The following is a 27,200-nucleotide window of genomic DNA, read 5'->3' on the forward strand; positions in this document are numbered from 1 at the left end:
GTGGGAGATTTTATTGCAGAAGATCTACAGAAAGTTGAGAGAAGGGGTTCCATTCCTCCCAGGCCGACAGCTTGGTTTAGGATTATTTAGGGCCAAAGTAGTGGGGTAGGGGTGGTGGGTTTGGGGGATAGTGCTTAGGTACAGGGTTGGATGGTGGTGGAATTTAAGATGTTCCCATTCCTCTTTTCCCTTTTTTGGGGGGTGACCAAATTGGGCAATCCGCACTCCAACCTGCGAAAGGCAGCAATACGCAACACAGCGTCTTGTCTGCCAAGTGCAGAAGAAGAATATTTACGTTTCCAGCGTGGTGCATGCGCAGATCCTACGCAATCTTGGTGTCCTCGACCACCCCTACCGGTTTGTCTTTTCTGTACGGCTCTGGTAGTATTAGATTGGCCAATCAACACGTGTTGGAGTGGATGGATGGTAGCTAAGCTACATTCTAAATCAATTACTTTTTTTTTATTAGAGATTTGAAGGAAAAAAATATATGTTCTATACATTGACAATTTAAAATCAAGTTCGAAGACTTACCGTTTGACCGCAGTGCACCATTTATTTTTGGTGAGTTGAAAAACATGCTTTGTGAACATAACTGCAGCCCTGATGTAGCCTACTGTTACCTTGCTAGCTCAGTTGACATGTGATGCAGTCCTTGGAGTCAGCGTTTGATATATTTCTCGCACTGTAATCGGACGTAGGTTTGGGCGCGTGGTACATCGATTCGTGCACTGGCCTATGATTCAGTTTAGATCGCTGGCCAGCTAGTGTGGCTCACAACCATTGTTAATGGGATAGGATAGCTAGATAACTAGCTATTAAAGCTAACTGCCCAGTAACTAGCTAACGTGACTATATATGTTGCAAGACCTCTCGGTAACTCGTGTTACAACTGGTGTGATGTTTTTCAACGAGCAAAGCAGTTATAACGTTGTTGTTGCATTTACTGAAAGTAGCTAGATTAAAACAATTAAAACGTTTAAATTAATTGAGCGAAAAAGTAATGTGATTCCTCAGATGCGCGCGCCTTCTCCACCCGGTACCGAAGTTTCTCATACTGTGTGGTCTTTGCATGTTCTGTACCTTCGCGCGCATGGTCAGTGATAACGTGGACAGAACGATAGGAATCAGGAATTCTCCAGTTGCTATAGCGCACCTCCAACCTCTAGGCTACCTGGCGCCTCAAGTAGATACTTATAAATCAATCAACTACAGTTGATCAACTGAGTATTATTGTCTCCTATCTAGGGCTGTTGAGGTGACCTTATTACCGCCTCACCCACAGCCATGACCCGCAGTAAAATGCTATTGTGACCATTGAGTCCAGTTAATCTCCTTTTATGTACTCTGGACATACGTTAGTATTACCCTCGCTGACGATCATCAGGTCGCTAATGGCCTGGCCCTCCACTCAGGGCTCTGTTGTCCCTCTAACCACTCTGACATCAATGCAAATGGGATCGAAAATCACACTTGTCAAAACAGTATATACTTTTAAAACTCACCTCACTGTGATTGATCAATTTGAAGACAGAAGTTTAACAACAGGTTGAAATTGAGTGGAAACCATGGTCTTTGTGGATGTTGTTTCAAAGCCTAACATAATGAAATGTACAACCTTTCTCAGGTGATGATTAATTAAAAACACACATGTATATTAGCTTATGCATAGGCCTATATATGAGCTCAATCCTGAAAGAAAACCTGAAGTAAAATAACGATTAAAAAAGCTGATTTAATCTCTTTGATACATAGTTGGTAACCTACATTAATCAAACTTGGAGTTGGCCTACAATTATAGTGAATGTGGTTTTGAATAGACTGGTAATTGGGCATGTTTTATATTTTCATAATTAATAGGCTGACATGACCTTTAGCTACAGAATATCTCACCACCATGCGTTTCCATCTCCTCCCCTCTCTCCTTCATTCCTTTCTTTAGAGTGCAGAGAGAGGGGATGTCAACAGTTGAATGAAATAGCTGCACGCTCCTCAAACAGTGGTTGATGTATGGAGTGAAATAACGGCTTGCCTACCCAGCATGGTTGAGAAACAACCAGGAGGGAAAGCGGTCTCATCCACAAGGATGACCTGTCTTTTCCCCCCTGCTCCAGTCCCTTCACATCTGATAATAGACCATTCTAAATCAAAACTCATTTTACATATTAGTAGAGACGATTCAATTGAGAAGTCTGATGGGTGAAAATATGATCATTTGAAGAGAGAACAGCGTGTGCAGCCTGAGGCAATGAACAGAGCGTAAAGTTTTTTTAGCGACTTTCTCAAGTCATTAATAGTCTCTCGTCGCATCATGCAGCCCATATATCTTTTGATTTCTAAAGGTATTCTAAGGTTTGTATCATTTACAACTAAAGTTGCCAAATAACTTTAAATCTAGCATATAAAATCATTTAATATAAAATAATGCCACTGGACTTATAAGCATATCTTGTCTGCTAACTGAACAAGTCTACAGTCTATGGCATGGCACATAGCCAGGTAACATACAGTAGACCAACTCATATTCTGTTCTTCTGAAATACATTTTCTTCATATCATAATGTTTCTTTAGACCTGAATAAAATAAATAATGGATGTATTGTGATGGTGTATCTTAAATTGATTTATTAGACTTTTTAAAATGTAGATGTTCCAAAAGCACACCTCAGTGGCTTGTATGCATGGAGGCCTGGAGATGCTCAACATGTTGTTAATTAACGGTCCGTTACCGTGAGACCGGCAGTCTTTTGCGTGACAAAAACCAGCTGATAAAATGTAATGACCTCCACAGCCCTACTCCTACCCAGTGCCACAATGAAGTACATCCTGGTCACTGGTGGCGTCATCTCTGGCATCGGGAAGGGGATCATCGCCTCCAGCGTGGGAACCATTCTCAAGTCATGTGGTCTGCGCGTCACTGCCATCAAGATCGACCCCTACATCAACATAGACGCTGGGACCTTCTCTCCGTACGAGCACGGTGAGTCCAGGAAATGTTCTGTATCATAGAAATAGAGTGAATTCTATGACAATGGCATTCTATTTCTATGTTCTGTGTCCCATCAGTTTATGACATCTGTGTTGTGTATGCGGTGTAACTCTGTTCACAAAATAGTTGTATCTAATACATGATCTACACCAGTGCTTCTCAAGAGTAAGTCCAGGATCATGAAACATAAGAAACGGCTACCTAACTAAAATAGGTTGAAAACTACACTGTAAAAGTATTATATGCCATGAGGCCTCCCAAGTGCTATTCTTAGTTTGTTATGGAATGACTCTGCTGAAGCACAGTAGTCAGAATCATATACCGTTATTGCTATGCAATAAATTTTACTAGGAATTCATCTTGGTGTTGTGTGTGTGTGTGTGCAGAAGTGTACAGCAATAATCTAAACTCGCCAAAAAAAGAACCGTACTCTCACTGTCAACTGTGTTTATTTTCAGCAAACTTAACATGTGTAAATATTTGTATGAACATAACAAGATTCAACAACTGAGACATAAACTGAACAAGTTCCACAGACATGTGACTAACAGAAATTGAATAATGTGTCCCTGAACAAAGGTAACAGCCACCAGCTGCATTAAGTACTGCAGTACATCTCCTCCTCATGGACTGCACCAGATTTGCCAGTTCTTGTTGTGAGATGTTACCCCACTCTTCCACTAAGGCACCTGCACGTTCCCAGACATTTCTGTGGGAAATGGCCCTAGCCCTCATCCTCCGATCCAACAGGTCCCAGATGTGCTCAATGGGATTGAGATCTGGGCTCTTCGCTGGCCATGGCAGAAGACTGACATTCCTGTGTTTCAGGAAATCACGCACAGAACGAGCAGTATGGCTGGTGGCATTGTCAAGCTGGAGGGTCATGTCAGGATGAGCCTGCAGGAAGGGTACCATATGAGGGAGGAGGATGTCTTCCCTGTAACACACAGGGTTGAGATTGCCTGCAATGACAACAAGCTCACTCCGATGATGCTGTGACATGACAGACCCTCCAGACCATGACAGACCCTCCACCTCCAAATCGATCCCGCTCCAGAGTACAGGCCTCGGTGTAATGCTCATTCCTTCGATGATAAGTGCGACTCCAACCATCACCCCTGGTGAGCCAAAACTGTGACTCGTTAGTGAAGAGCACTTTTTGCCAGTCCTGTCTGGTCCAGCGACGGTGGGTTTGTGCAAATAGGCGACGTTGTTGCCGTTGATATCTGGTGAGGACCTGCCTTACAACAGGCCTACAAGCCCTCAGTCCAGCCTCTCTCAGCCTATTGAGGACAGTCTGAGCACTGATGGAGGGATTGTGTGTTCTTGGTGTAACTTGGGCAGTTGTTGTTGCCATCCTGTACCTGTCCCGCAGGTGTGATGTTCGGATGTACCGATCCTGTGCAGGTGTTGTTACATGTGGTCTGCACTGTGAGGGCGATCAGCTGTCCGTCCTGTCTCCCTGTAGCGTTGTCTTAGGCGTCTCACAGTACAGACATTGCAATGTATTGCCCTGGCCACATCTGCAGTTCTCATGCCTCCTTGCAGCATGCCTAAGGCACGTTCGCGCAGATGAGCAGGGACCCTGGGCATCTTTCTTTTGGTCTTTTTCAGAGTCAGTAGAAAGAACTCTTTCATAACTGTGACCTTAAAAGCCTACCGTCTGTAAGCTGTTAGTGTCTTAACGACCGTTCCTAGGGTGCATGTTCATTAATTGTGTTCATTAATTGTTTAAACGGTGTTTAAACCCTTTACACTGAAGATCTGTGAAGTTATTTGGATTTCTACTAATTATCTTTGAAAGACCGGGTCCTGTAAAAGGGACGTTTCTTTTTTTGCTGAGTTTAGATCAACATCCATACAGATGGAGACATGGACATCAAATAAAATGAGCAGAATCGGGTGTTTGTGTGTTGGGTTTTATCCCTGTTCCTCTAGTCTCTCTACAGGTGAGGGGTTTTAACCCTGTTCCTCTAGTCTCTCTACAGGTGAGGGGTTTTAACCCTGTTCCTCTAGTCTCTCTCCAGGTGTTGGGTTTTAACCATGCCACTCCCCTACTTCTTTCGGGTGAGGGGTTTTAACCCTGTTCCTCTAGTCTCTCTCCAGGTGAGGGGTTTTAACCATGCCACTCCCCTACTTCTTTCAGGTGAGGGGTTTTAACCATGCCACTCCCCTACTTCTTTCAGGTGAGGGGTTTTAACCATGCCACTCCCCTACTTCTTTCAGGTGAGGGGTTTTAACCATGCCACTCCCCTACTTCTTTCAGGTGAGGGGTTTTAACCCTGTTTCTCTAGTCTCTCTACAGGTGAGGGGTTTTAACCATGCCACTCCCCTACTTCTTTCAGGTGAGGGGTTTTAACCATGCCACTCCCCTACTTCTTTCAGGTGAGGGGTTTTAAACCCTGTTTTTCTAGTCTCTCTACAGGTGAGGGGTTTTAACCATGCCACTCCCCTACTTCTTTCAGGTGAGGGGTTTTAACCATGCCACTCCCCTACTTTTTTCAGGTGAGGGGTTTTAACCCTGTTTCTCTAGTCTCTCTACAGGTGAGGGGTTTTAACCCTGTTCCTCTAGTCTCTACAGGTGAGGGGTTTTAACCCTGTTTCTCTAGTCTCTACAGGTGAGGGGTTTTAACCCTGTTTCTCTAGTCTCTCTCCAGGTGAGGGGTTTTAACCCTGTTTCTCTAGTCTCTCTCCAGGTGAGGGGTTTTTAAACCCTGTTTCTCTAGTCTCTCTCCATGTGAGGGGTTTTAACCCTGTTTCTCTAGTCTCTCTCCGGGTGAGGGGTTTTAACCCTGTTTCTCTAGTCTCTCTCCAGGTGAGGGGTTTTAACCCTGTTCCTCTAGTCTCCAGGTGAGGGGTTTTAACCCTGTTCCTCTAGTCTCTCTCCAGGTGAGGGGTTTTAACCCTGTTCCTCTAGTCTCTCTCCACGTGAGGGGTTTTAATTAACCCTGTTCCTCTAGTCCTCTCTCCACGTGAGGGGTTTTTAACCCTGTTCCTCTGGTCTCACTCCAGGTGAGGGGTTTTAACCCTGTTTCTCTAGTCTCTCTCCAGGTGAGGGGTTTTAACCCTGTTTCTCTAGTCTCTCTCCAGGTGAGGGGTTTTAACCCTGTTTCTCTAGTCTCTCCAGGTGAGGGGTTTTAACCCTGTTTCTCTAGTCTCTCTCCAAGTGAGGGGTTTTAACCCTGTTCCTCTAGTCTCACTCCAGGTGAGGGGTTTTAACCCTGTTCTTCTAGTCTCTCTCCAGGTGAGGGGTTTTAACCCTGTTTCTCTAGTCTCTCTCCAGGTGAGGGGTTTTAACCCTGTTTCTCTAGTCTCTCTCCAGGTGAGGGGTTTTAACCCTGTTCCTCTAGTCTCTCTCCAGGTGAGGGGTTTTAACCCTGTTCCTCTAGTCTCACTCCAGGTGTGGGGTTTTAACCCTGTTCTTCTAGTCTCTCTCCAGGTGAGGGGTTTTAACCCTGTTTCTCTAGTCTCTCTCCAGGTGAGGGGTTTTAACCCTGTTCCTCTAGTCTCTCTCCAGGTGAGGGGTTTTAACCCTGTTCCTCTAGTCTCTCTCCAGGTGAGGGGTTTTAACCCTGTTCCTCTAGTCTCTCTCCACGTGAGGGGTTTTAACCCTGTTTCTCTAGTCTCTCCAGGTGAGGGGTTTTAACCCTGTTTCTCTAGTCTCTCTACAGGTGAGGGGTTTTAACCCTGTTCCTCTAGTCTCTCTACAGGTGAGGGGTTTTAACCCTGTTCCTCTAGTCTCTCTCCAGGTGAGGGGTTTTAACCCTGTTTCTCTAGTCTCTCTCCAGGTGAGGGGTTTTAACCCTGTTTCTTTAGTCTCTCTTCAGGTGAGGGGTTTTAACCCTGTTCCTCTAGTCTCTCTCCAGGTGAGGGGTTTTAACCCTGTTCCTCTAGTCTCTCTCCAGGTGAGGGGTTTTAACCCTGTTCCTCTGGTCTCTGTCCAGGTGAGGTGTTTGTGCTGGATGATGGGGGTGAGGTGGATCTGGACCTGGGGAACTACGAGAGGTTCCTGGACATCAGACTGACCAAAGACAACAACCTGACCACTGGCAAGATCTACCAGTCTGTCATCAACAAGGAGAGGAGAGGAGACTACCTGGGGAAGACTGTACAGGGTAAGACTACCTGTAAGACGGTGTGGAATAAGCCTGGAATGACTGGGGGAGAACCAGTATAACCAGAGGTTAGAGGAAGATCTGCCAGTCTGTCAATAACGAGGATAGGGGATTACGTGGGAAAGACAGTACAGGGTAAAACCAAGTCATGGTGAGAGAGAGACTGGGCATATGGGAGTTCAGATCTTGGTTGAATAGTTGAGGTGAATTTGATTTAGATTTTTTGGCATGGCAGTTCTGACCTCTGTCCCATATCCTACGAAGAACCAAAGAGGAAGGATATGATATATCAAGTTCTCTTGTGAAATTTTCTATGCATATCCAGACTAACTGTCCCTGTTTGGTGTGTCCTTTGCAGTGGTGCCCCACATCACTGATGCCATCCAGGAGTGGGTGATGCGTCAGGCTAGAGTACCTGTTGACGATGACGGTGTGGAGCCTCAGATCTGTGTCATCGAGGTAAAATATTATGATTATTTGTAAAGGGGTAGATCAATGACTTCCTGATACCCTTTCTTGGTTTGATATTAGTGTGGCATATGTACTTGAGGAGTCATTTCAGGCTGGTTTGTTACTAGTTGTATTCCTGTGTAATTGTGTTTCCCGGTATGTATGTTCATGTGTGCAGCTAGGAGGCACCGTGGGAGACATCGAGAGCATGCCTTTCATCGAAGCCTTCAGGCAGTTCCAGTTTAAGGTGAAGAGGGAGAACTTTTGTAACATCCACGTCAGCCTGGTACCACAGCCCAGTGCCACAGGAGAGCAGAAGTCCAAGCCCACTCAGAACAGTGTCAGAGAGCTCAGGGGACTGGGCCTGTCTCCTGATCTGGTGAGTTTAAATTTGACCAAGTTTCTACCAAATTTGACCAAGTGTGGCAAGGTATGACAGTCATAACCACTTTTCTGTCCATTTTATAGATTTTAGTGTTTAAGGATTGCCTATTAGCTAATTGTGTTCTCAAAACCCTCTAGATCATGTGTCGCTGCTCCACTCCCCTGGAGAACTCTGTCAAAGAGAAGATCTCCATGTTTTGTCACGTAGAACCTGAACAGGTAAGACCTGATCCTACAGCCACACACTAGGATGAAACGCGACACTGGCACAATAAGTCTTCCCAGCGATTCCTCACATATCATCTCCTCGCCTCCTTCCCAACCGTATTGGGGGAAAATATCCAAGGTTCCTCCCCATTGACTTTTCCATCTGTGTTTTTGAGAAGGATGCGAGGAGAGATGAATGGAGGAAGAACCAGTGAAACATCTAGTTGTGCCTGAGTGTATGCTCTTTTCTCCTCTCCTCCCCCAGGTGATCTGCGTGGCAGACGTGTCGTCCATCTACAGAGTGCCTTTGCTACTGGAGGACCAGGGGGTGGTAGGCTACTTCTGTCAGAGACTAGAACTTCCTATAGAGACACGCCCCAGGAAGATGCTTACCAAGTGGAAGGAGATGTCTGACAGGTGGGTAGGTGTGTCTGCTAGGTGTGCGGGCAGGCAATCTCTGGGACTGGTAGCACTCAATTATTTAGACCCATTGAGCTCAATGGTTCTAATGATGAACTTGGCCTTAAGATGCTTTTGGGAAACCGGGCCCAGGTCTGTCCAATGTCGGTCCTTCGAATAAGGGACTAATTCAGAGCTGGGACACCAGGTGAAGACAATTAACTATTAGGTAGAAACAAAAAACTATGCAGTATTTTTTATTTTTTTATGTATTATTTCTTAAATTGTTACCCCAGGAAATCATAAGTAGAGTGGGGCAAAAAAAGTATTTAGTCAGCCACCAATTGTGCAAGTTCTCCCACTTAAAAAGATGAGAGGTCTGTAATTTTCATCATAGGTACACTTTAACTATGACAGACAAAATGAGGGAGAGAAAAAAAGAAGACAATCACATTGTAGGATTTTTATTTTATTTGCAAATTATGGTGGAAAATATGTAAGCAAGGTTTCTGGCTCTCACAGACCTGTAACTTCTTCTTTAAGAGGCTCCTCTGTGCTCCACTCGTTACCTGTATTAATGGCAGCTGTTTGAACTTGTTATCAGTATAAAAGACACCTGTCCACAACCTCAAACAGTCACACTCCAAACTCCACTATGGCCAAGACCAAAGAGCTGTCAAAGGACACCAGAAACAAAATTGTAAACCTGCACTAGGCTGGGAAGACTGAATCTGCAATAGGTAAGCAGCTTGATTTGAAAAAATCAACTGTGGGAGCAATCATTAGGAAATGGAAGACATACAAGACCACTGATAATCTCCCTCGATCTGGGGCTCCACGCAAAATCTCACCCCGTGGGGTCAAAATGATCACAAGAACGGTGAGCAAAAATCCCAGAACCACACGGGGGGGTAGTGAATGACCTGCAGAGAGCTGGGACCAAAGTAACAAAGCCTACCATCAGCAAGTGCATTGAAGATTAAATGTGGCTGGGTCTTTCAGCATGACAATGATCCCAAACACACCACCCGTGCAACGAAGGAGTTGCTTCGTAAGAAGCGGCTTCGTAAGAAGCATTTCAAGGTCCTAGAGTGGCCTAGCCAGTCTCCAGATCTTAACCCCATAGAAAATATTTGGAGAGAGCTGAAAGTCTGTGTTGCCCAGCAACAGCCCCAAAACATCACTGCTCTAGAGGAGATCTGCATGGAGGAATGGGCCAAAATACCAGCAACAGTGTGAAAACCTTGTGAAGACTTACAGAAAACGTTTGACCTAGTATTGAGATAAACTTTTGTTATTGACCAAATTCTTATTTTCCACCATAATTTGCAAATAAATTCATAAAAAATCCTACAATGTGATTTTCTGGATTTTATTTCTCATTTTGTCTGTCATAGTTGAAGTGTACCCATGTTGAAAATTACAGGCCTCTCTCATCTTTTTAAGTGGCAGAACTTGCACAATTGGTGGCCAACTAAATACTTTTTTGCCTCACTGTATTATTACATACAGCCAGGAAGAACTATTGGATATAAGAGCAATTTCAACTTACCAACATTACGACCAGAAATAAGACTTTCCCGAAGGTGATCCTCTGTTTGGACCACCACTCAGGTCAATGGACCTAATCCCAGAAGCCAATCCAAAACAACGGTGCCGCAGACGGGTCGGCCTCCTGGTCAGGCTCCGTAGACGTGTACATCGCCCACCGCCCTCGAGTATACTACTCGCCAATGTCCAGTCTCTCAACAAGTTAGATAAAATTCAAAGGGTTGCCTTCCAGAGAGACATCAGAGATTGTAACATTCTCAATTTCACGGAAACATGGCTTTCTCAGGATATGTTGTCGGAATTGTTTCAGCCACCGGGCTTCTCCATGCATCGCGCCAACAGAGATAAACTCCTCTCTGGGAAGAGGAAGGGCGGGGGTGTATACTTGATGATTAACGACTCATGGTGTAATCATAACAACATAAAGCAACTCAAGTCCTTCTGCTCACCCAATCTAGAATTCCTTACAATCAAATGCCGGCCATATTATCTTCCAAGAGAATTCTTGTCAGTTATCTTCACAGCTGTGTACATTCCCCCTCAAACAGACAGCAAGATGGCCCTAAAGGAAGTTCGCTGGACTCTATGTAAACTGGAAACCATATATCCTGAGGCTGCATTTATTGTAGCTGGGAATTTTAACAAAGCAAATTTGAGAACAAGGCTACCGAAATTCTATCAGCATATTGATTGCACTACGCTCGGGTGTAATACATTCAACCACTGCCACTCTTACTTCCGCAATTCATACAAATACCTCCCCCGCCCACCCTTCGGAAAATCCGACCACGACGCCATCTTGATCCTACCGTCTTATAGGCAGAAACTCAAACAGGATGTACCAGTGACTAGCACCATTCAATGCTGGTCTGACCATTCGGAATATGTTCCAGTCAGGCTCAGATAACCACATCGATCTATAAGCTGACTCGGTGAGTGAGTTTATAAAGAAGTGCATTGGAGATGTTGGACCCACTGTGACTATTAAAACCTACCCTAAACAGAGACCGTGGATGAATGGTGGCATTCGCGCAAAACTGAAAGCGTGAACCACCGCATTTATCCACGGAAAGAGGTCTGGGAATATGGCTTAATATAAACACTGTAGTTATTCCCTTAACTTGGCAATCAAACAAGCAAAATGTCAGTACAGAGACAAAATGGAGTCACAATTTGATGGCTGAGACACGAGACATATGTGGCAGGGTCTACAGGAAATCAGACTACAAAAAAAAAACAGCCACGTCACGGACACCGACATCACGCTATCAGACAAACTAAGCACCTTCTTTGCCCGCTTTGAGCATAATACAGTGCCACCGTCGCGCCCCACCAACAAGGACTGCGTGCGCCCCTCCCCCCCTCCGTGGCCAACGTGAGTAAACATTTAAACGTGTTGAACCTCGCAGGGCTGCTGGCCCAGGCGGCATACATAGGCGCGTCCTCAGAGCATGCGCTGGTGTGTTTACGGACATATTCAATCGCTCCCTGTCACAGTCTGCTGTCCCCACATGCTTCAAGATGGCCACCATTGTTCCTGTACCCAAGAAGGCAAAGATAACTGAACTAAATGACTACCGTCCGGTCCGGTGTCACTCACTTCTGTCATCATAAAGTGCTTTGAGAGACTAGTCAAGGATCATATCACCTCCACCTTACCTGCCACCCTAGACCCACTTCAGTTTGCATACCGTCCCAACAGGTCCACAGACGACGCAATCGCCATCACACTGTCCTATCCCATCTGGACAAGAGGAATAATTAATGTAAGAATGCTGTTCATTGACTACAGCTCAGCATTCAACACCATATTACCCTCCAAGCTCATCATCAAGCTGGAAACCCTGGGTCTCAACCCCGCCCTGTGCAATTGGGTCCTGGCCTTTCTGACGACGCCCCCAGGTGGTGATGGTAGGAAACAACATTCCACTTCGCTGACCCTCAACACGGGTACCCCACAAGGGTGTGTGCTCAGCCTGCTCCTGTTCTACCTGTTCACCCCCTACTGCGTGGCCATGCACGCCCCCAACTCAATCATCAAGTTTGCAGATGACACAACAGTAGTGGGCTTGATTACCAATAACGACGAGACAGCCTACAGGGAGGAGGTGGGGACACTCTGAGTGTGGTGTCAGAAAAACAACCTCTCACTTAACGTCAACAAAACAAAGGAGATGATCGTAGACTTCTGGAAACAGCAGATGGAGCACCCCCCTGTCCACATTGAAGGGACAGCAATGGAAAAGGTGAATGTGTTAAGTTATTCAGCACACACATCACAGACACACTGAGATGGTCCATCCACACAGACTGTGGTGAAGGCGCAACAGCGCCCCTTCAATCTCAGGAGGTGAAGAAATTTGGCTTGTCACCTAAAACCCTGACAAACCTTTACAGATGCACAATCGAGGCTGTATCACAGCCTGATATGGCAACTGCACCGCCCTCATCCGCAAGGCTCTCCAGAGAGTGATGCAGTCTGCACAACGCATCACCGGGGGTAAACAGCTTCTATCTTAAGGCCACTTTTAATAAATGGATTACGAGTCACTTTAAACAATGCCACTTTTTAAATATTGTTTACATATCTTACATTACTCATATTTATGTACTGTATTTTATAGCATCTATTGCACCTTGCCTATGTCGCTGAGGCCATCGCTCATCCATATATTTTCATGTACATATTCTCATTCACACCTTTTTAGATTTGTGTATTTGGTAGTTGTTGGGAAGTTGTTAGATTACTTGTTAGATATTACTGTACTGTCAGAACTAGAAGCACAAGCGTTTCGCTACACTCGCATTAACATCTGCTAACCATGTGTATGTGTCCAATAAAATTTGATCTGAACCCTTGATAAAGAACATGCCTGGGTGAGAAATAGAGATACTGTATGCCTATTCACCTGCTCTTTTGCAGCACCGTGGAGTGACCTGTATTCAGATTATTGGTGCTTTCAAGACAACTGGGAACTCGAAGAAAGAAACAAGGTCAAATCATGACATCAGTGATCTTCAGGTTGGAGCCCTAGAAAGATGTCAGAGTATCCGAGTTGGATGACCGTTCAAAACAATTTTCCTCAGCCGGAGCGAGTTTCAACAGTTCCCTGTTGTCTTGAGTGCACTGAAGTCGGAGATTTCTGAGTTCCCAGTTGTTTTGAACGCGGCATATAACCTTGCCTGTGGTGTGTGTTTGAATCCCAGGTCAGACAGGCTCCTAGAGCAGTGTTCTATAGCCCTGGTGGGGAAATACACCAAGTTCACAGACTCCTACGCGTCAGTCATCAAAGCTCTGGAACACTCGGCCCTAGCCATCAACCACAAACTGGAGATCAAGGTAAACACGCACAAACTTCAGACTTGTACAAGCTACACACTTGGAAGGCACTGCATGCCAGTTTCCTGGACATATAATAAGACTAGTCCTGGACTAAGAAACATCTTCAATGTAGAAAATGAATTGTAGTCCAAGATTACGCTTAATCTTTGTCTGGAGAAACCAGCCGTAGAACCACAAGCACCTTGAAGATTCACTGCCGTGCACAGGTTTTCTATTTTGTTTCTGATACAGCAAGGCTAAATGATACTTTTACTCTGGCTTTGATGACCTCAGGAACAGGTTTTCTATTTTGTTTCTGATACAGCAAGGCTAAATGATACTTTTACTCTGGCTTTGATGACCTCAGGAACAGGTTTTTATTTTGTTTCTGATACAGCAAGGCTAAATGATACTTTTACTCTGGCTTTGATGACCTCAGGAACAGGTTTTTATTTTGTTTCTGATACAGCAAGGCTAAATGATACTTTTACTCTGGCTTTGATGACCTCAGGAACAGGTTTTTATTTTGTTTCTGATACAGCAAGGCTAAATGATACTTTTACTCTGGCTTTGATGACCTCAGGAACAGGTTTTTATTTTGTTTCTGATACAGCAAGGCTAAATAATACTTTTACTCTGGCTTTGATGACCTCAGGAACGGGTTTCTATTTTGTTTCTGATACAGCAAGGCTAAATGATACTTTTACTCTGGCTTTGATGACCTCAGGAACAGGTTTTTATTTTGTTTCTGATACAGCAAGGCTAAATGATACTTTTACTCTGGCTTTGATGACCTCAGGAACAGGTTTTTATTTTGTTTCTGATACAGCAAGGCTAAATGATACTTTTACTCTGGCTTTGATGACCTCAGGAACAGGTGTTCTATTTTGTTTCTGATACAGCAAGGCTAAATGCTACTTTCACTCTGGCTTTGATGACCTCAGAAACAGGTTTTTATTTTGTTTCTGATACAGCAAGGCTAAATGATACTTTTACTCTGGCTTTGATGACCTCGGGAACAGGTTTTTATTTTGGAGATAGAAGATTGCTGCTATACAGGGTGAATGCATGTTGAAGTCTTATTTGTTTGTGCAGTCATGTCATAACTAGGATAAGATGCGTCCTATCATGTGTCTTGAGACGCCTAAAATAGCAACCGCTTGTCGCTTCTCCCCCTTCTCTCTCTCCCCACATTTCTCTCTCTCTCTCTCAGTATATTGACTCAGCAGACCTGGAGCCAAACACACTGACGGAGGAGCCCGTGAAGTACCACGAGGCGTGGCAAAAACTCTGCAGTGCTGAGTGAGTATGGTAGAGTCCAGGCACCTGCTATGGCATTGTTTTCCAATCCGCTTTTTGTACCCCCAGCAAGTTCAACTTATTTGACCTACGGTAGTTCAGTACCAGCACACCTGATTTATCCAGTTGAATCAGGTATGCTTGAATTTAAACACTTCAAGTAAGTAGAAGTGGCTGGGTACAAGAAGAGTTTTGTGAAACACTGAGTTAGGGGGATCAGTTGGACTCTGTTGTACTGGTAGTGAAGGGGGTCAGTATAGTGAGTCTATATGTTCATTATGGTGTTTCTCTCCACAGTGGCATCCTGGTACCTGGGGGGTTTGGAGTCAGAGGGACAGAAGGGAAGATTCAGGCTATCAACTGGGCACGCAAACAGAAGAAACCCTTCCTAGGTACCAAATGGGCTGTATCAGTGGCAGGCAGTCATGATGATGCAATAATCTTTACAGCAAGGAAAACATTAAAGCTTTCTATTCCTATAATCCTTCATGTACACTACATGGCCAGAAGTATGTGGACACGAGCTCGTCAAACATCACATTACAAAATCATGGGCATTATTATGGAGTTGGTCCCCCTTTGCTGCTATAACAGCCTCCACTCTTCTGGGAAGGCTTTCCACTAGATGTTGGAACATTGCTGCGGAGACTTTCTTCCATTCAGCCACAAGAGCATTAGTGAGGTCTGGCACTGATGTTGGGTGATTAGGTCTGGCTCGAAGTTGGCGTTCCAATTCATCCCAAAGGTGTTCGATGGGGTTGAGGTCAGGGCACTGTACAGGCCAGTGAAGTTATTCCAAACCATTTCTGTATGGACCTCGCACGGGGTCATTGTCATGCTGAAACAGGAAAGGACCTTCCCCAAACTGTTGCCACAAAGTTGGAAGCACAGAATCAGCTAGAATGTCATTGTAGGATGTAGCGTTAAGATTTCCCTTCACTGGAACTAAGGGGCCTATCCAGAACCATGAAAAACAGCCCCAGACCATTATTCTTCCTCCACCAGACTTTACATTTGGCACTATGCATTGGGGCAGATCGTGTTCTCCTGGCATCCGCCAAACTGAATTTGTCCGTCGGACTGCCAGATGGTGAAGCGTTATTCATCACCCCAGAGAACGCATTTCCACTGCTCCAGAGTCCAACGTCGGCGAGCTTTACACCACCCCAGCCGACACTTGGCATTGCGCATGGTGATCTTAGGCGGGTGCTCGGTCATGGAAACCCATTTCATGAAGCTCCCAACGAACAGATATTGTGCTGACGTTGCTTCCAGGGGCAGTTTGGAACTCGGTACTGAGTGTTGCAACCAAGGACAGACGATTTTTAAGTGCTTCAGCACTCGGCTGTCCCGTTCTGTGAGCTTGTGCGTCCTACCACTTCGTGGCTGAGCCGTTGTTGCTCCTAGATGTTTCCACTTCACAATAACAGCACACACAGTTGATCGGGGGAGCTCCAGCAGGGCCGAAATTTGCCGAACTGACTGAAAAGGTGGCATCCTATGACGGTTTCACGTTGAAAGTCACTGAGCTCTTCAGTAAGGCCATTCTACTGCCAATGTGTCGGCTGGGGTGGTGTAAAGCTCGCCGACGTTGGACTCTGGAGCAGTGGAAATGCGTTCTCTGGGGTGATGAATAACGCTTCACCATCTGGCAGTCCGACGGACAAATCCAGTTTGGTGGATGCTATGGAGATTGCATGGCTGTGTGCTCAATTCTATACACCTGTCAGCAATGGGTGTGGCTGTAATAGGCAAATCCACAAATTTGAATGAGTGTCCACATACTTTAGTGTATGTGCCGTGTTAACCTGACTGGTATGTGTTTGCAGGTGTGTGTCTAGGGATGCAGCTGGCTGTGTGTGAGTTTGCCAGGAACATGCTAGGCTGGGAAGATGCCAACTCAACAGAGTTTGATCCCGAATCAAAGCATCCTGTGGTAGGTTCCACATTCATAAGATCTCTCTTCCCCTTTACTGGTTCTAAAGGCCAACAAACAAATATATCCCTTTATTGCTTCGCTCTAGGTGATTGACATGCCAGAACACAATCCTGGGCAAATGGGCGGGACCATGAGGCTGGGAAAGAGACGGACCATTTTCAAGACCACCAACAGTATTCTAAGTAAGAGACTGAACTTTGAGAGTGAAGTCACCGTCATAATCACACCATATACCTGCTCTGTGCTCACCGTCATAATCACACCATATACCTGCTCTGTGCTTACTGTCATAATCACACCATATACCTGCTCTGTGCTTTACCGTCATAATCACACCATATACCTGCTCTGTGCTTACCGTCATAATCACACCATATACCTGCTCTGTGCTTTACCGTCATAATCACACCATATACCTGCTCTGTGCTCACCGTCATAATCACACCATATACCTGCTCTGTGCTCACCGTCATAATCACACCATATACCTGCTCTGTGCTTATAGTTGTTTCATTGCAGGACGACTTTACGGAGATGTTGAGTATGTGGATGAGAGACACAGACATCGCTTTGAGGTTTGTCGGAGGTTCACTTTCTCTCTCTGTATATCCCCTCTACATGTCAATAGTGGGTGTGGTTCAGTGTGCTTAACTTGTTTCCTATTCCTGTCTCAGGTGAACCCAGAGTTGAAGGAGCACTTTGAGGGGAAAGGCTTTCACTTTGTGGGTCAAGACATAGAAGGCGAGCGAATGGAAATCATCGAGCTAGACGGTAAGAGCGAGAGAGAGAGTCAGGGATCATGTGTATATGGGTGGACAAAAGATTAGCTCTACATGGTTGTTGGTCAGGTTTGCTCGTGCCTTTTCACCCAGACCTAACATGAACTACAGCACCATCTCCTTTTCTGCTGGATTTCCAGATCATCCCTATTTCGTAGGGGTGCAGTATCATCCTGAGTTCACCTCTCGCCCCATCAAACCATCGCCTCCCTACTTTGGCCTCCTGCTGGCATCAGCCGGGAAACTACAGAGCTACCTGCACAAGGGCTGCCGCCTGTCTCCACGGTAACCAACGAACATTCCCTTAGAATCAGTATGATTCCATACAAGTATCAATGAGTCGTAAGCCTGTGTTAAATGTAGCAGTAGGGCTGTAGAAAGACTGCAGCCATGCTGGCAATGAATGGACAGCCATAGTTATAAGAACTGCCTCAATTTAATATTGTTCCGTGGAACTTAAACATTTTATAGCAACAGTATGCCGTTCTAATACAAATATTGTGTTGAAGAGGTTGGTGTAAGTATATGAATCCCATTTCCGTAGGGACACGTACAGTGATCGGAGCGGTAGCAGCACCCCAGACTCCGAAATAGCTGAGTGCTCCATCTCACAGGAATGAATGTGACTGCGGAACACAAGGTAGGCCACAACACTACAAACAAACACCCTGCAATCACCCATCAGGGACCATTTTATTCTTTGACATGTTTTTTTTTCTAGCCTGGAATCCAAACTGATTGTGAAATCGGTACGGTTTCCAGGCCACTTAACTTAATCGAGGCTATATTTGGCTGTAACCATGCAGCTAGTTCCTAACATATTTGTTGGAACCATTTATCTGACCACACAAACATTTCCTTTCTTGCAGGGGGGAAAGAAACAATGAAGAGGATCGTCACAAGTCAAGGGATGGAATGTTTTTTTAATTTTATTTTTAGACATTTTTCCTGACCTTCCTGAACTGATGAACTGAAAGGGATTGTTTAGTATTTTTCTATATGCTCGTGACAACGATCATGAAATTGACCTCTTTGTACTTTTTGACAATCATAGTACATTGAGTACGTAACTGTATAATACATGGTTATTTTGTGACTTTCATTTATATGCAGTCTTGAATATGTATAATTATCTTTGTCTGAGAAGGAAGTGACTGCTGTTTCTTCGACCTTTATTTATCCAGAATAAAATCCCTTGATAGCTTCAAGGTAGAATTGTATGCATTTTAGTGACAAGAATACAGGACTGGACTGTAAAAAAGATGAACAAACCAATGGATTGGTCAGGATTTGTCCAATCTCTGGACATATATTATGCATACTTGTGTAATAGCAGTATTCTGAGGGACTGGGTCTTTTTGGTTTCATTGAGTTAAGAACGTACAACCTGTTTATATTGATGTGATAGTGTTACTCAGCCACTGAATTTACTTTGTGAAATTATATTAATGTAAAATTAATATTACTGGTAGTACAATGGATGTTGAACCCTTTTGTCAGTGAAGATTGCATGTGATGTTGCCTCATTTCAATCCAGACAGGTTTATAGATCTCTGTGATTACTGAAATGAAGAGCAGGATGATCCTCCTTTACATGCTTTGCTCATTAGGCATTTGATCAAGATTTTGTATACATTGGGTTGAATTCATGAATAGGAATGACTGTTCCAGGCAAATTAGGTACTTAATTCAACTCAATTACATTTAGCAGTAGTGTCCTCAGGTTTGTGGACTGGCACTAATCAACCCCTATAAAGGGAGACACTGAGTTATGTGACCAATTGTTTCCGGTAAGCTACGCGGAAAAAAATAATTAAAAAGCCCCATCAATTAGATATTTTGCTAGGAAGTTAAATCTGCTGTACCTGTGCCAAAACGCAGACATGGCTCCTCTAGCTTGTTCATCTAAAAGTGATGAGACAAACATGGTGAGCAATGTTTGGAACATTGAATCGCAATACATAGCACCAAGGTCCCTGGTTTAAAAATAGTTACCTGCCCGTCAGAACTTTACACCTCAATTTGGTCTGTATTGATTTAACGTAACTTGGTATAGTTGGGAGAGAATGAAAGCTGAGCTTTCAAAGAGCCATGAAATAGGATTCACCGAAAAGCCTTTGACTAGACCTACTCTTAAGGCCATGCAATTTCCTACGAAAACTATTCAAATAAAGCATGAACTCCAGACTTAAGGATACGTGTGATCTCAATTTGGACATGCTCATGTTCCAGTGGCGATTTTAGCATGTAAATCGTGGGATGCATGTCAGCAAAGCCACTGCACAACACATGAATTGCACTGTTAGGGCCTACATAAAGCTGTACCAACATCTTACCAGTTCTACACCTGGCTCTCAACATGTCTGGCAGCAAAAGTTAATTCAGATTAATTTACTGCTTTCCAGTGTTTCCTGCAGACAATATTTATGCTGTAGTTTGTACAAGGCAATCTGTAATTAATTAAGAGGTGTAGTCAACTATTTGGTCAGCACTTCAACAATTCAGAACATGGGTCACTCTTAATGTTCTCCCTGTACATAGTCATAAGCAGACAATTGAAGCCCTTTGATTAATTTCTCAAAACAGGTTGTAGGCTAAATTAAGGGTAAATAGACTAAAGGTGATTGGCTACATATGCTTGGTATTACTTAACAGTATAGAAATCTATCGCTTAGGCAGCAGCATACTAGACCCCCCTTGTGCTGTGCTCACTTAAAAAGGTGGAACAGCAGTCATTTGTAGGCAAATTCTCAGTCTGGATTTATGGTCCTTTCAATACCACTGGGAATTGTTGAATCATGTGAAATGCCTCAAAGTCTTAATTCTAGAAAGAGGCCAGAGTTCCTATGAGTTGGACAAAAGCTCAAAACATATTTTTGCAGTTGTAGCTTTCGTCATCTTCCCCAGTTGTCTTGAACTCTGATGCCGTTCCACGGCCAGTTAAACATGGCCAATGGTAAGTTTTTTTTTTTACCACAGAAGGGACCCTTAGAGACCACTGAACAGGCTAACAATTTTCTAAACCACCTGTAATGTTTATTTCCAACAGCCTATTAAAGATAATTTATCTTCATATGGCAAGGATCAAAAAGGATTTGTTAATAGATTAGAAAACTTGTCAGGACTGCTAGCTAAGCTTTAAGTGATGTGACATGATCAGTCCAGTCAAAGACACTGTACATATAACATCACTGTGGCCAATGTCCTTGAGCCTAATGTACCGCCATGGCAGTAGCCAAGGGGCTAGAATTTCAGCACCCCTAGACTTCGATGCGTCCATGAATGAAAGAACACTTGGTTAATCACAGTACACCACTCTGCATTTCCTGCCCCGCCGCAACACACTGAAACACATGCATTGACACAAGAACAAAGACCATGGTTGTAGCTTTCTTTACATTGTTTGAAAATAGATTTTAATGGAAAATTATTACAAAAGTGGGGCTTTGCCCTGAATGACAGAATGTACCTGTTAAGTTCAACTTCAAGGAGTCCCCCAGTTTTGGCAGGACAAAATACATGCATGCGGAAGTTTCACAAAGCTACGAGATATTTTAGCATTTGTGCAATTTGTCAACAGACCTCCAGGTCTAAGTTAAGCTGGAATCTAATTAGTTGACTGTGATTGTTATATTTATTGATGAAATGTAGGACAGGTTGGTTGCAGGTTGAGACAAAGTCCCACACAATTGAACAGTTAGTCAACCAACGATTTCACACATTCTGAACAGGTCTTCTAACAATGTCCCGATGCAACCGATAAGCAGTGACAAGCAGTGACAAGCCAGGGAAACACCTTGGTGTACAGATGGGGCCTCATCCAACTTAGTTGGTGTACCAAGACCTGAGAATGAAAAAAGTATTGCTTGAGTGGCTTAAACAATGTATCATATATAAACATTGAAGGTGACACTCTGATCTCAGTCCCATATCCGCATGTTTCATCCAACAGTCACATTTTAAAAGGTATCGATCATAGATCAGAAAAAGGCCGATAATGATGAGTTGCCTCTTGTGATTAAGACATACCTTAAAACCCTGGAATAGGGCCATATAACCATGGAAGTGTAGTTGGTCAGTGCCGGTCACGTCACCCAGCCAGTTGCAAGAACTGCAAATGAAAGTGTATTCATATTACTGCGAGGGACTGGCTTTGAGCCAAGTCCAATATCAGCACGAGCCATTAGCAGTATCATTGATCAAAGCACCATGCCAGTCAAAGAACATCCAGAAAACACTAGTACATACCTAGTGACCACTATACCCATCAAAACCCAGATTGGTGCATGTCCAAGCAGTGTTGAGGCACACCTGTACCTCCATACCTGCAGAGAGACATTAGAGAAACTCACGAGTGCACAAGTTTCAGTAGCCACCTAAAAGCAGGATTGTGAAACTAGGCAGTAGTGTAAAGTCAATTTAATCTGTATGACAGTAGAGTGACTAACTCAGGCACAGAGAGGCCAGGACAGTCAAAGACTCCCCATTTATCTGGCATACACTTGGAGAACCAGAGGCTACAGGCAAAGCCCGGGTCCTTAGGATAGCATGCCGCCATGGGGACCAGACATTGAACACAAGGGGCTTACCATCCATTCAATCCCACACTGATGGGGTCACCACACGTCCAATAGGCACAATAACTGATGAGAAACAAAGTGACAGTCAAGCTCTGCTCAATTCAGTGCCAAAGCTTTGAGGATGTTTACAGCAAAACACATTAGTCAATAGACATGGCTCAGAAGTAGAGTACTAAGACGTTCTCATTATCGATACACTCCTCTCAGTGAGGGCAAGTGCCATTACAGCCAGAATGAAAAGGGAACATTTCAAATTACCTTTAGAATGTCCCGTGGTTAATTTTCACTCCCACCGGTCTGTGCAAAGGTTGTACACCTGTAGAAAGCATTGACAATTAGTCAAGGTAAAAGCTACACATTATCAGCAGTCAAAACCCATATAACATACAATGCAAAGTCTTGGCTCAGACAAGTACAATAAAGTTAATCAGCGAGGTATCATAAGTGAGGGCTAGTCACAGGCCACAAACACATTGCTAGGCACCTGCATTACCTCCCACCAGAATGTCCACTACTTCATTCTCATCCAGGCCTTTGAAGTCCCTGCAGATTGACATTGTAATCCTGTAGAGAATTAGAAATGTACAAATTTACAATCAGGCAAAAGTCTAAATCCTACATTAACTTGAATTTAGTCAACACCAAATCTTGGCTCAGACGAGTACTAAGAGGTTCTCAGCATAGAGGCACTCCTCTAAGTGAGGGCAAGTGTGTCATCACAGCCAGAATGAGGGTCGATTTGCGAATCTTTAAAAAAAAAATCAACGAGAATTAATGTACCTTCTGCATAACCATTTGTTCATCATCCACGTCCAGGGTTTGTTCAGAAGATAATGGACCTATAGAGCATAGGGAAGCAAGCCAATTAGAAGTCTCTTACTCCCATCGTGACTAACACTTTCTAGGAACAACTGTAGATGGAATGTCCTTCCCCTTAATGTTGCGGTGTCAGTTATTGTCGAACTGCACAGCGACCGTCGGTGAAAGTAATGTTTTTGGCATCCTGTTGACCGAGTCTGCTACAAATGAGCAGGAACGGCTTCGATAGGTGCCTGTGTTTATATAGTGGTTGAACAGATTCCAGCTCTGTGATTAGCCATATTGGCCGAGTAGGGTTGATCGTATGACTTGAAGTTAACCTAAAAATAAATTTAAAAAAAAACCTCGGTACGCCCAGTAACATTAAGTCTACCGTTAACAAGCGGTGTAGACTTAAGCTGTACAAAATGGAATACAGCAAGAATAACTACAATAAAAACGGCCAATACTCCACCCCAAAAAAAGTTACTGATAATTTACAACGTAAAGATCGCCGTTCGAATATTTGCTGTTGAAAGATTCAGCCGGAATAGTGAGGAATCTGCATTGTTAAGGGCCGCGTGCAGTAGTGCCACGTGGAAACTGGCATAGTCAACTAACAATAACACTTCTCGAGTAGGTACATTTGCCTGAAATAGCACAGCTTTACGATTAACATATGCTTTACCACAAGGTTGACAAATACATAGTTAAACTTAACCAACTAGCTATATAAGCAACTAGGTCACAAGAAAGTGCAGGTCCCGCCGGAAGTTAACTAGTTAGCTTAACTAGGTGGAAAAATATCAGAAACTGCTTTCTAACATTCACGTGGCTTCGCGCTTCTCTCAAAACAAGTGATATTAGCAAATAAAAGATCCTTCACTCAGACATATAAAACAGACACGCCGAGTGATGATTCGTTCGAGTGTGACTTACCACCACTGTTACTTAGCTGGAACTGAAGAGATTGATAATGCGCTGTCGGTTGCTTTATATAGTGTGGGACAACCTGGCGATTGGTCCACATATGTCACATGGACGAGATGTATGATGGGATATGAGGTTCCCTCTCAACGATAGACCGCTATCTAAGCCATTTAATGTGGCATAAATTACATAGCTAATGCATGCATTGGCTACTGATATAAAAGTTCGAACAAATAATAAACAAATAATACAACGAACAGGTTAAAAGAAAATTGAAAAGCCAACCAGAAATGTGAGGTTTGAAGAGATGCAAACAAACTAAAAACCTTTTCACTTGAAGCTTTTGCTAATTTATTGCGCCTGGCCAATGCAGTTCTGACCAAGACAAGAGGTTGATTGTATTATTTTAGGTCAGTGGGATAAACGTCTAATTTTCAAGGATTTTCAAATAGATATGTTGGCCTGTGGGCCATATATGCAATCGAGGTGTATATTATTTTGGTAGGCGAATAGTGTTGAAGGTATTTGCTTTAATCAATGCTGTAAGGAAAGCCTAAGTGAGAACTAGATTTCAAATTAACAAAGTCAACAACACAACAAACTGATGTGCCAACAGCAACAACAAAAAAACGGTCTCGGCATTTCAGCACCATGGACAGTTCCATGACTGCTGCGACCACTGTTTTAATTGAAAAGCCAGGAATGAATAGCCTTTCGAGCGACCATATTCAACACATGCAATAGTCTACCATGTAATGCGCATCACAATTCGTGCACAGCACGTGAAATGGTTTAGCATACAGCTCATACTATGCCGTCATGACCATGTCAAGTCATTGAGCAATTTATAGATGGACCAGGCATAGGCTCCATGGCATTTCACACCAGTTTGAGAGTCGGATAACAGCGTGCCTTATCATGTGCTATCTAACTATATTAATTACGCTTTATAGGCCTCATCATACACGTAAGATTCATACTTTCTTTATCGAAATGACGCTTTGTAGCATTGGGCCATAGGCTAGACTAAATTAAAATAAAGCAATAGAATTGTCATAACATAAAGTGACGTTGTTTTCTTTTTATGGTGGTGTTCTGAAGCAATAGGCCCTATAATAAATCCCGTGCATAGGTAGCCTATCACATGACTGCAGCACTATCGCCCTTTTGCTCGCTGGCACTCTCATCTCTGTCTGACCAGAAGGCAGTAGGCAGCAGCAGTCACTGGCTTTGTAAACACAACGTGCTGCGCTGCTTTGTTTCGGAACCGCCACCATTCTGGGTCTATCTCTAGCCATGCCATGGATATTTTGTGGCAATATCAATTCAGGATAATTTTGCTAGGAGACTCGACCGTAGGGAAATCATCTTTGCTGAAGCGGTTTACAGATGGAATTTACAGCGATGTAGCGGATCCAACGGTCGGTGTTGATTTTTATGCCCGTTCGCTAGACATCGAGCCAGGGATTAAAATCAAGCTTCAACTGTGGGACACGGCTGGACAGGAACGATTTAGGTGAGATATAGACAATTCATGTTATACTCGGGTTATATATATATATATATATATATATTTGTTATCAATAATATTTTGACAAGATCAACTGATTCATTATTTCCATCAGTATAAATTAGCCTATATGGATCAAATAACTAAAACGCCTCAACCTTCACAATATCTATTGTGGTCGGTTTACCATTTTGGCGAATAACAGTTGAGAAAAATAATAGTTTATTATTCGAGAAACGAGGAACGAGGTCAGTCATCGTCAGTCATTTTTTTAACGGTACGACTGCAATAACGGAGGCCGTTACTTCAATCTCCATCATAAAAACAGTCATTAAATTGTGTCGTATCATCAGTTGGATTCATTCACCGATGATGGGCAACAACCTCGCCTTGATACTGTTTTGTGTAATACACAAATATCCTGTTTTAATACAATGATAAGACGGTTTTGATGCCTGTCTTTGGATGGGTGACAGTCAAATCCGGTTATTCTGCAAGTGTGGTTTGTTACTGCTCAGATGGCCTGTGAATCAGCGAGGCATGGCTCTCTCTGTTACATACATGTAGTAATGTGCCTTTATGTAGCCTAGTCTGCCATGCCTAGGCACATACGGTATCCATCCAGGAGCCAGTGTAACTTGTAGTTGAAAAAAACATGTTAACAACATAATTCATTCCCCAGTCTCAAATACTATTCCTCTAAGAGCATTAGAACTGTGTTTGTAGACTCTGCTCTCAGATCTCCTTTTCCTCTTGAAGCTGAACCCGGATGTCTCTGACAGAATATTATGGAAGAAAGACTGTTTTCCCATAAGAGGTTCACAGTACACACCTAAAAGAGATTTTCAGTGGCATGAAAGAACTGTCTCTACAGGTGTGTACAGTTATCATTCCTTAGTTAGTAAGCCACAATGAATGTCTTTCCCTGGACCTGCAAGGAGTCACACATCTTGTTACGCTGTTTTGCCAACTCCTATATGTTTGTTGTCATGCTTTGAGTGTAGTTTGGTTCAGGGTTACACTGAGATTCAAGTCAGCATTGTTTAAATTCACATTTTACTATGGATCAGAGGTGAATTGTAACATCTCCTATTCTCCATCTTCCAGGTCCATCACCACTTCCTACTACCGTAACTCAGTGGGCGGGCTCCTCGTGTTTGACCTGACCAATCACAAGACCTTCGACCACGTGAGGGAGTGGCACAAGGAAGTGAGCGAGCACATCCTGCCGCACAACATGGTCTACATCCTGATTGGCCACAAAAGCGACCTTAACAAGGACCGGAAGGTGACGCAGGACGAGGCTGAGCAGCTGGCGGCGGAAATGGGGATACGCTATGTGGAGACGTCGGCTAAGTGCAACAGCAACGTGGACCGGGCCTTCCAGCTGCTCAGCAGGGACATCTATGAGCTGATGAAGATGGGGCAGATCACCACGAGGGACGGATGGGATGGGGTGAAGAGTGGCCTCACTACCAGGGTCCTGTACCCGGGCGATGAGGACATTGAGGTGGAGCCGAGGGAGAAGAGTTGCAACTGCTGAGAGACTGACCCTCGATCCCTGACCTCTGACCTCATCAAGGGTAATGTTCATTACGCACCAAACGGAAGAAAACGGATTGGAACAGAGAGGGACTACCTGGAATTGTCCAATAAGAAACGCAAATGTATCTTTTTCGTTGCGAATCGTTCTAGAACGTGTTCCGATGCGTTCCCTAATAAACACGACTCATGTCTCCACTGTTGTTCCCCCTCTCTTATCTCCACAAGTATCTCACATCATCTCACAGTTTAGTCAGTTTCCCATTGAAACTAAGCCATGGTCTAAAGTAAGGCACTTGTCCTGTCACGTGTGCACGTGTCACCATATGCCTAGTGTAGCTAGCCTGCCTTTCCTCTCTGTATCAGTTCCTCCAGAGGTCAGGATGGGGCTGTTTTCTGATGGGAT

At 43.9% G+C, this 27,200-nt stretch overlaps 2 protein-coding genes, 1 long non-coding RNA gene and 4 other non-coding genes across 7 annotated transcripts; 2 read left to right on the forward strand and 5 right to left on the reverse strand.

Annotated features, from left to right (window-relative positions):
* The first annotated feature begins 349 nt into the window (after positions 1 to 349).
* On the forward strand, positions 350 to 20,458 carry LOC124043373 (CTP synthase 1). The gene is made up of 17 exons (XM_046361929.1): positions 350 to 564; positions 2,792 to 2,980; positions 6,934 to 7,104; positions 7,463 to 7,563; positions 7,733 to 7,933; positions 8,077 to 8,157; positions 8,411 to 8,562; positions 13,303 to 13,435; positions 14,631 to 14,719; positions 15,014 to 15,108; positions 16,546 to 16,652; positions 16,741 to 16,837; positions 17,175 to 17,230; positions 17,330 to 17,426; positions 17,575 to 17,719; positions 17,979 to 18,074; positions 18,304 to 20,458. Exons 2-16 carry the CDS (start codon positions 2,815 to 2,817, stop codon positions 18,052 to 18,054), a joined length of 1,767 nt encoding a protein of 588 aa, XP_046217885.1. The 5' UTR covers positions 350 to 564; positions 2,792 to 2,814; the 3' UTR covers positions 18,055 to 18,074; positions 18,304 to 20,458.
* A 358-nt stretch (positions 20,459 to 20,816) lies between these two features.
* Positions 20,817 to 23,788, reverse strand: LOC124042760. The gene is made up of 8 exons (XR_006840197.1): positions 23,752 to 23,788; positions 22,795 to 22,853; positions 22,508 to 22,578; positions 22,273 to 22,330; positions 22,024 to 22,077; positions 21,683 to 21,759; positions 21,464 to 21,545; positions 20,817 to 21,278 (listed from the first exon to the last, which is right to left on the reverse strand). It is a non-coding gene; the product is annotated as an uncharacterized LOC124042760 (long non-coding RNA).
* LOC124044800 lies at positions 21,347 to 21,419 on the reverse strand. Its single transcript, XR_006840737.1, has one exon. It is a non-coding gene; the product is annotated as a small nucleolar RNA SNORD99 (small nucleolar RNA).
* Positions 22,167 to 22,247, reverse strand: LOC124044784. The gene has a single exon (XR_006840723.1). It is a non-coding gene; the product is annotated as a small nucleolar RNA SNORD103/SNORD85 (small nucleolar RNA).
* LOC124044783 lies at positions 22,662 to 22,741 on the reverse strand. Its single transcript, XR_006840722.1, has one exon. It is a non-coding gene; the product is annotated as a small nucleolar RNA SNORD103/SNORD85 (small nucleolar RNA).
* LOC124044785 lies at positions 22,935 to 23,070 on the reverse strand. Its single transcript, XR_006840724.1, has one exon. It is a non-coding gene; the product is annotated as a small nucleolar RNA SNORA16B/SNORA16A family (small nucleolar RNA).
* Positions 23,789 to 24,627: 839 nt separating the features above from the next.
* On the forward strand, positions 24,628 to 26,992 carry LOC124042761 (ras-related protein Rab-39B-like). Its single transcript, XM_046360865.1, has 2 exons — positions 24,628 to 25,258; positions 26,360 to 26,992. The coding sequence occupies exons 1-2, from the start codon at positions 25,044 to 25,046 to the stop codon at positions 26,793 to 26,795; spliced, it is 651 nt and encodes a 216-aa protein (XP_046216821.1). The 5' UTR covers positions 24,628 to 25,043; the 3' UTR covers positions 26,796 to 26,992.
* Positions 26,993 to 27,200: the final 208 nt, after the last annotated feature.

Source organism: Oncorhynchus gorbuscha, linkage group LG09 (genome assembly GCF_021184085.1).
Source record: "Oncorhynchus gorbuscha isolate QuinsamMale2020 ecotype Even-year linkage group LG09, OgorEven_v1.0, whole genome shotgun sequence".
NCBI classification, from domain to species: Eukaryota; Metazoa; Chordata; class Actinopteri; order Salmoniformes; family Salmonidae; genus Oncorhynchus; species Oncorhynchus gorbuscha.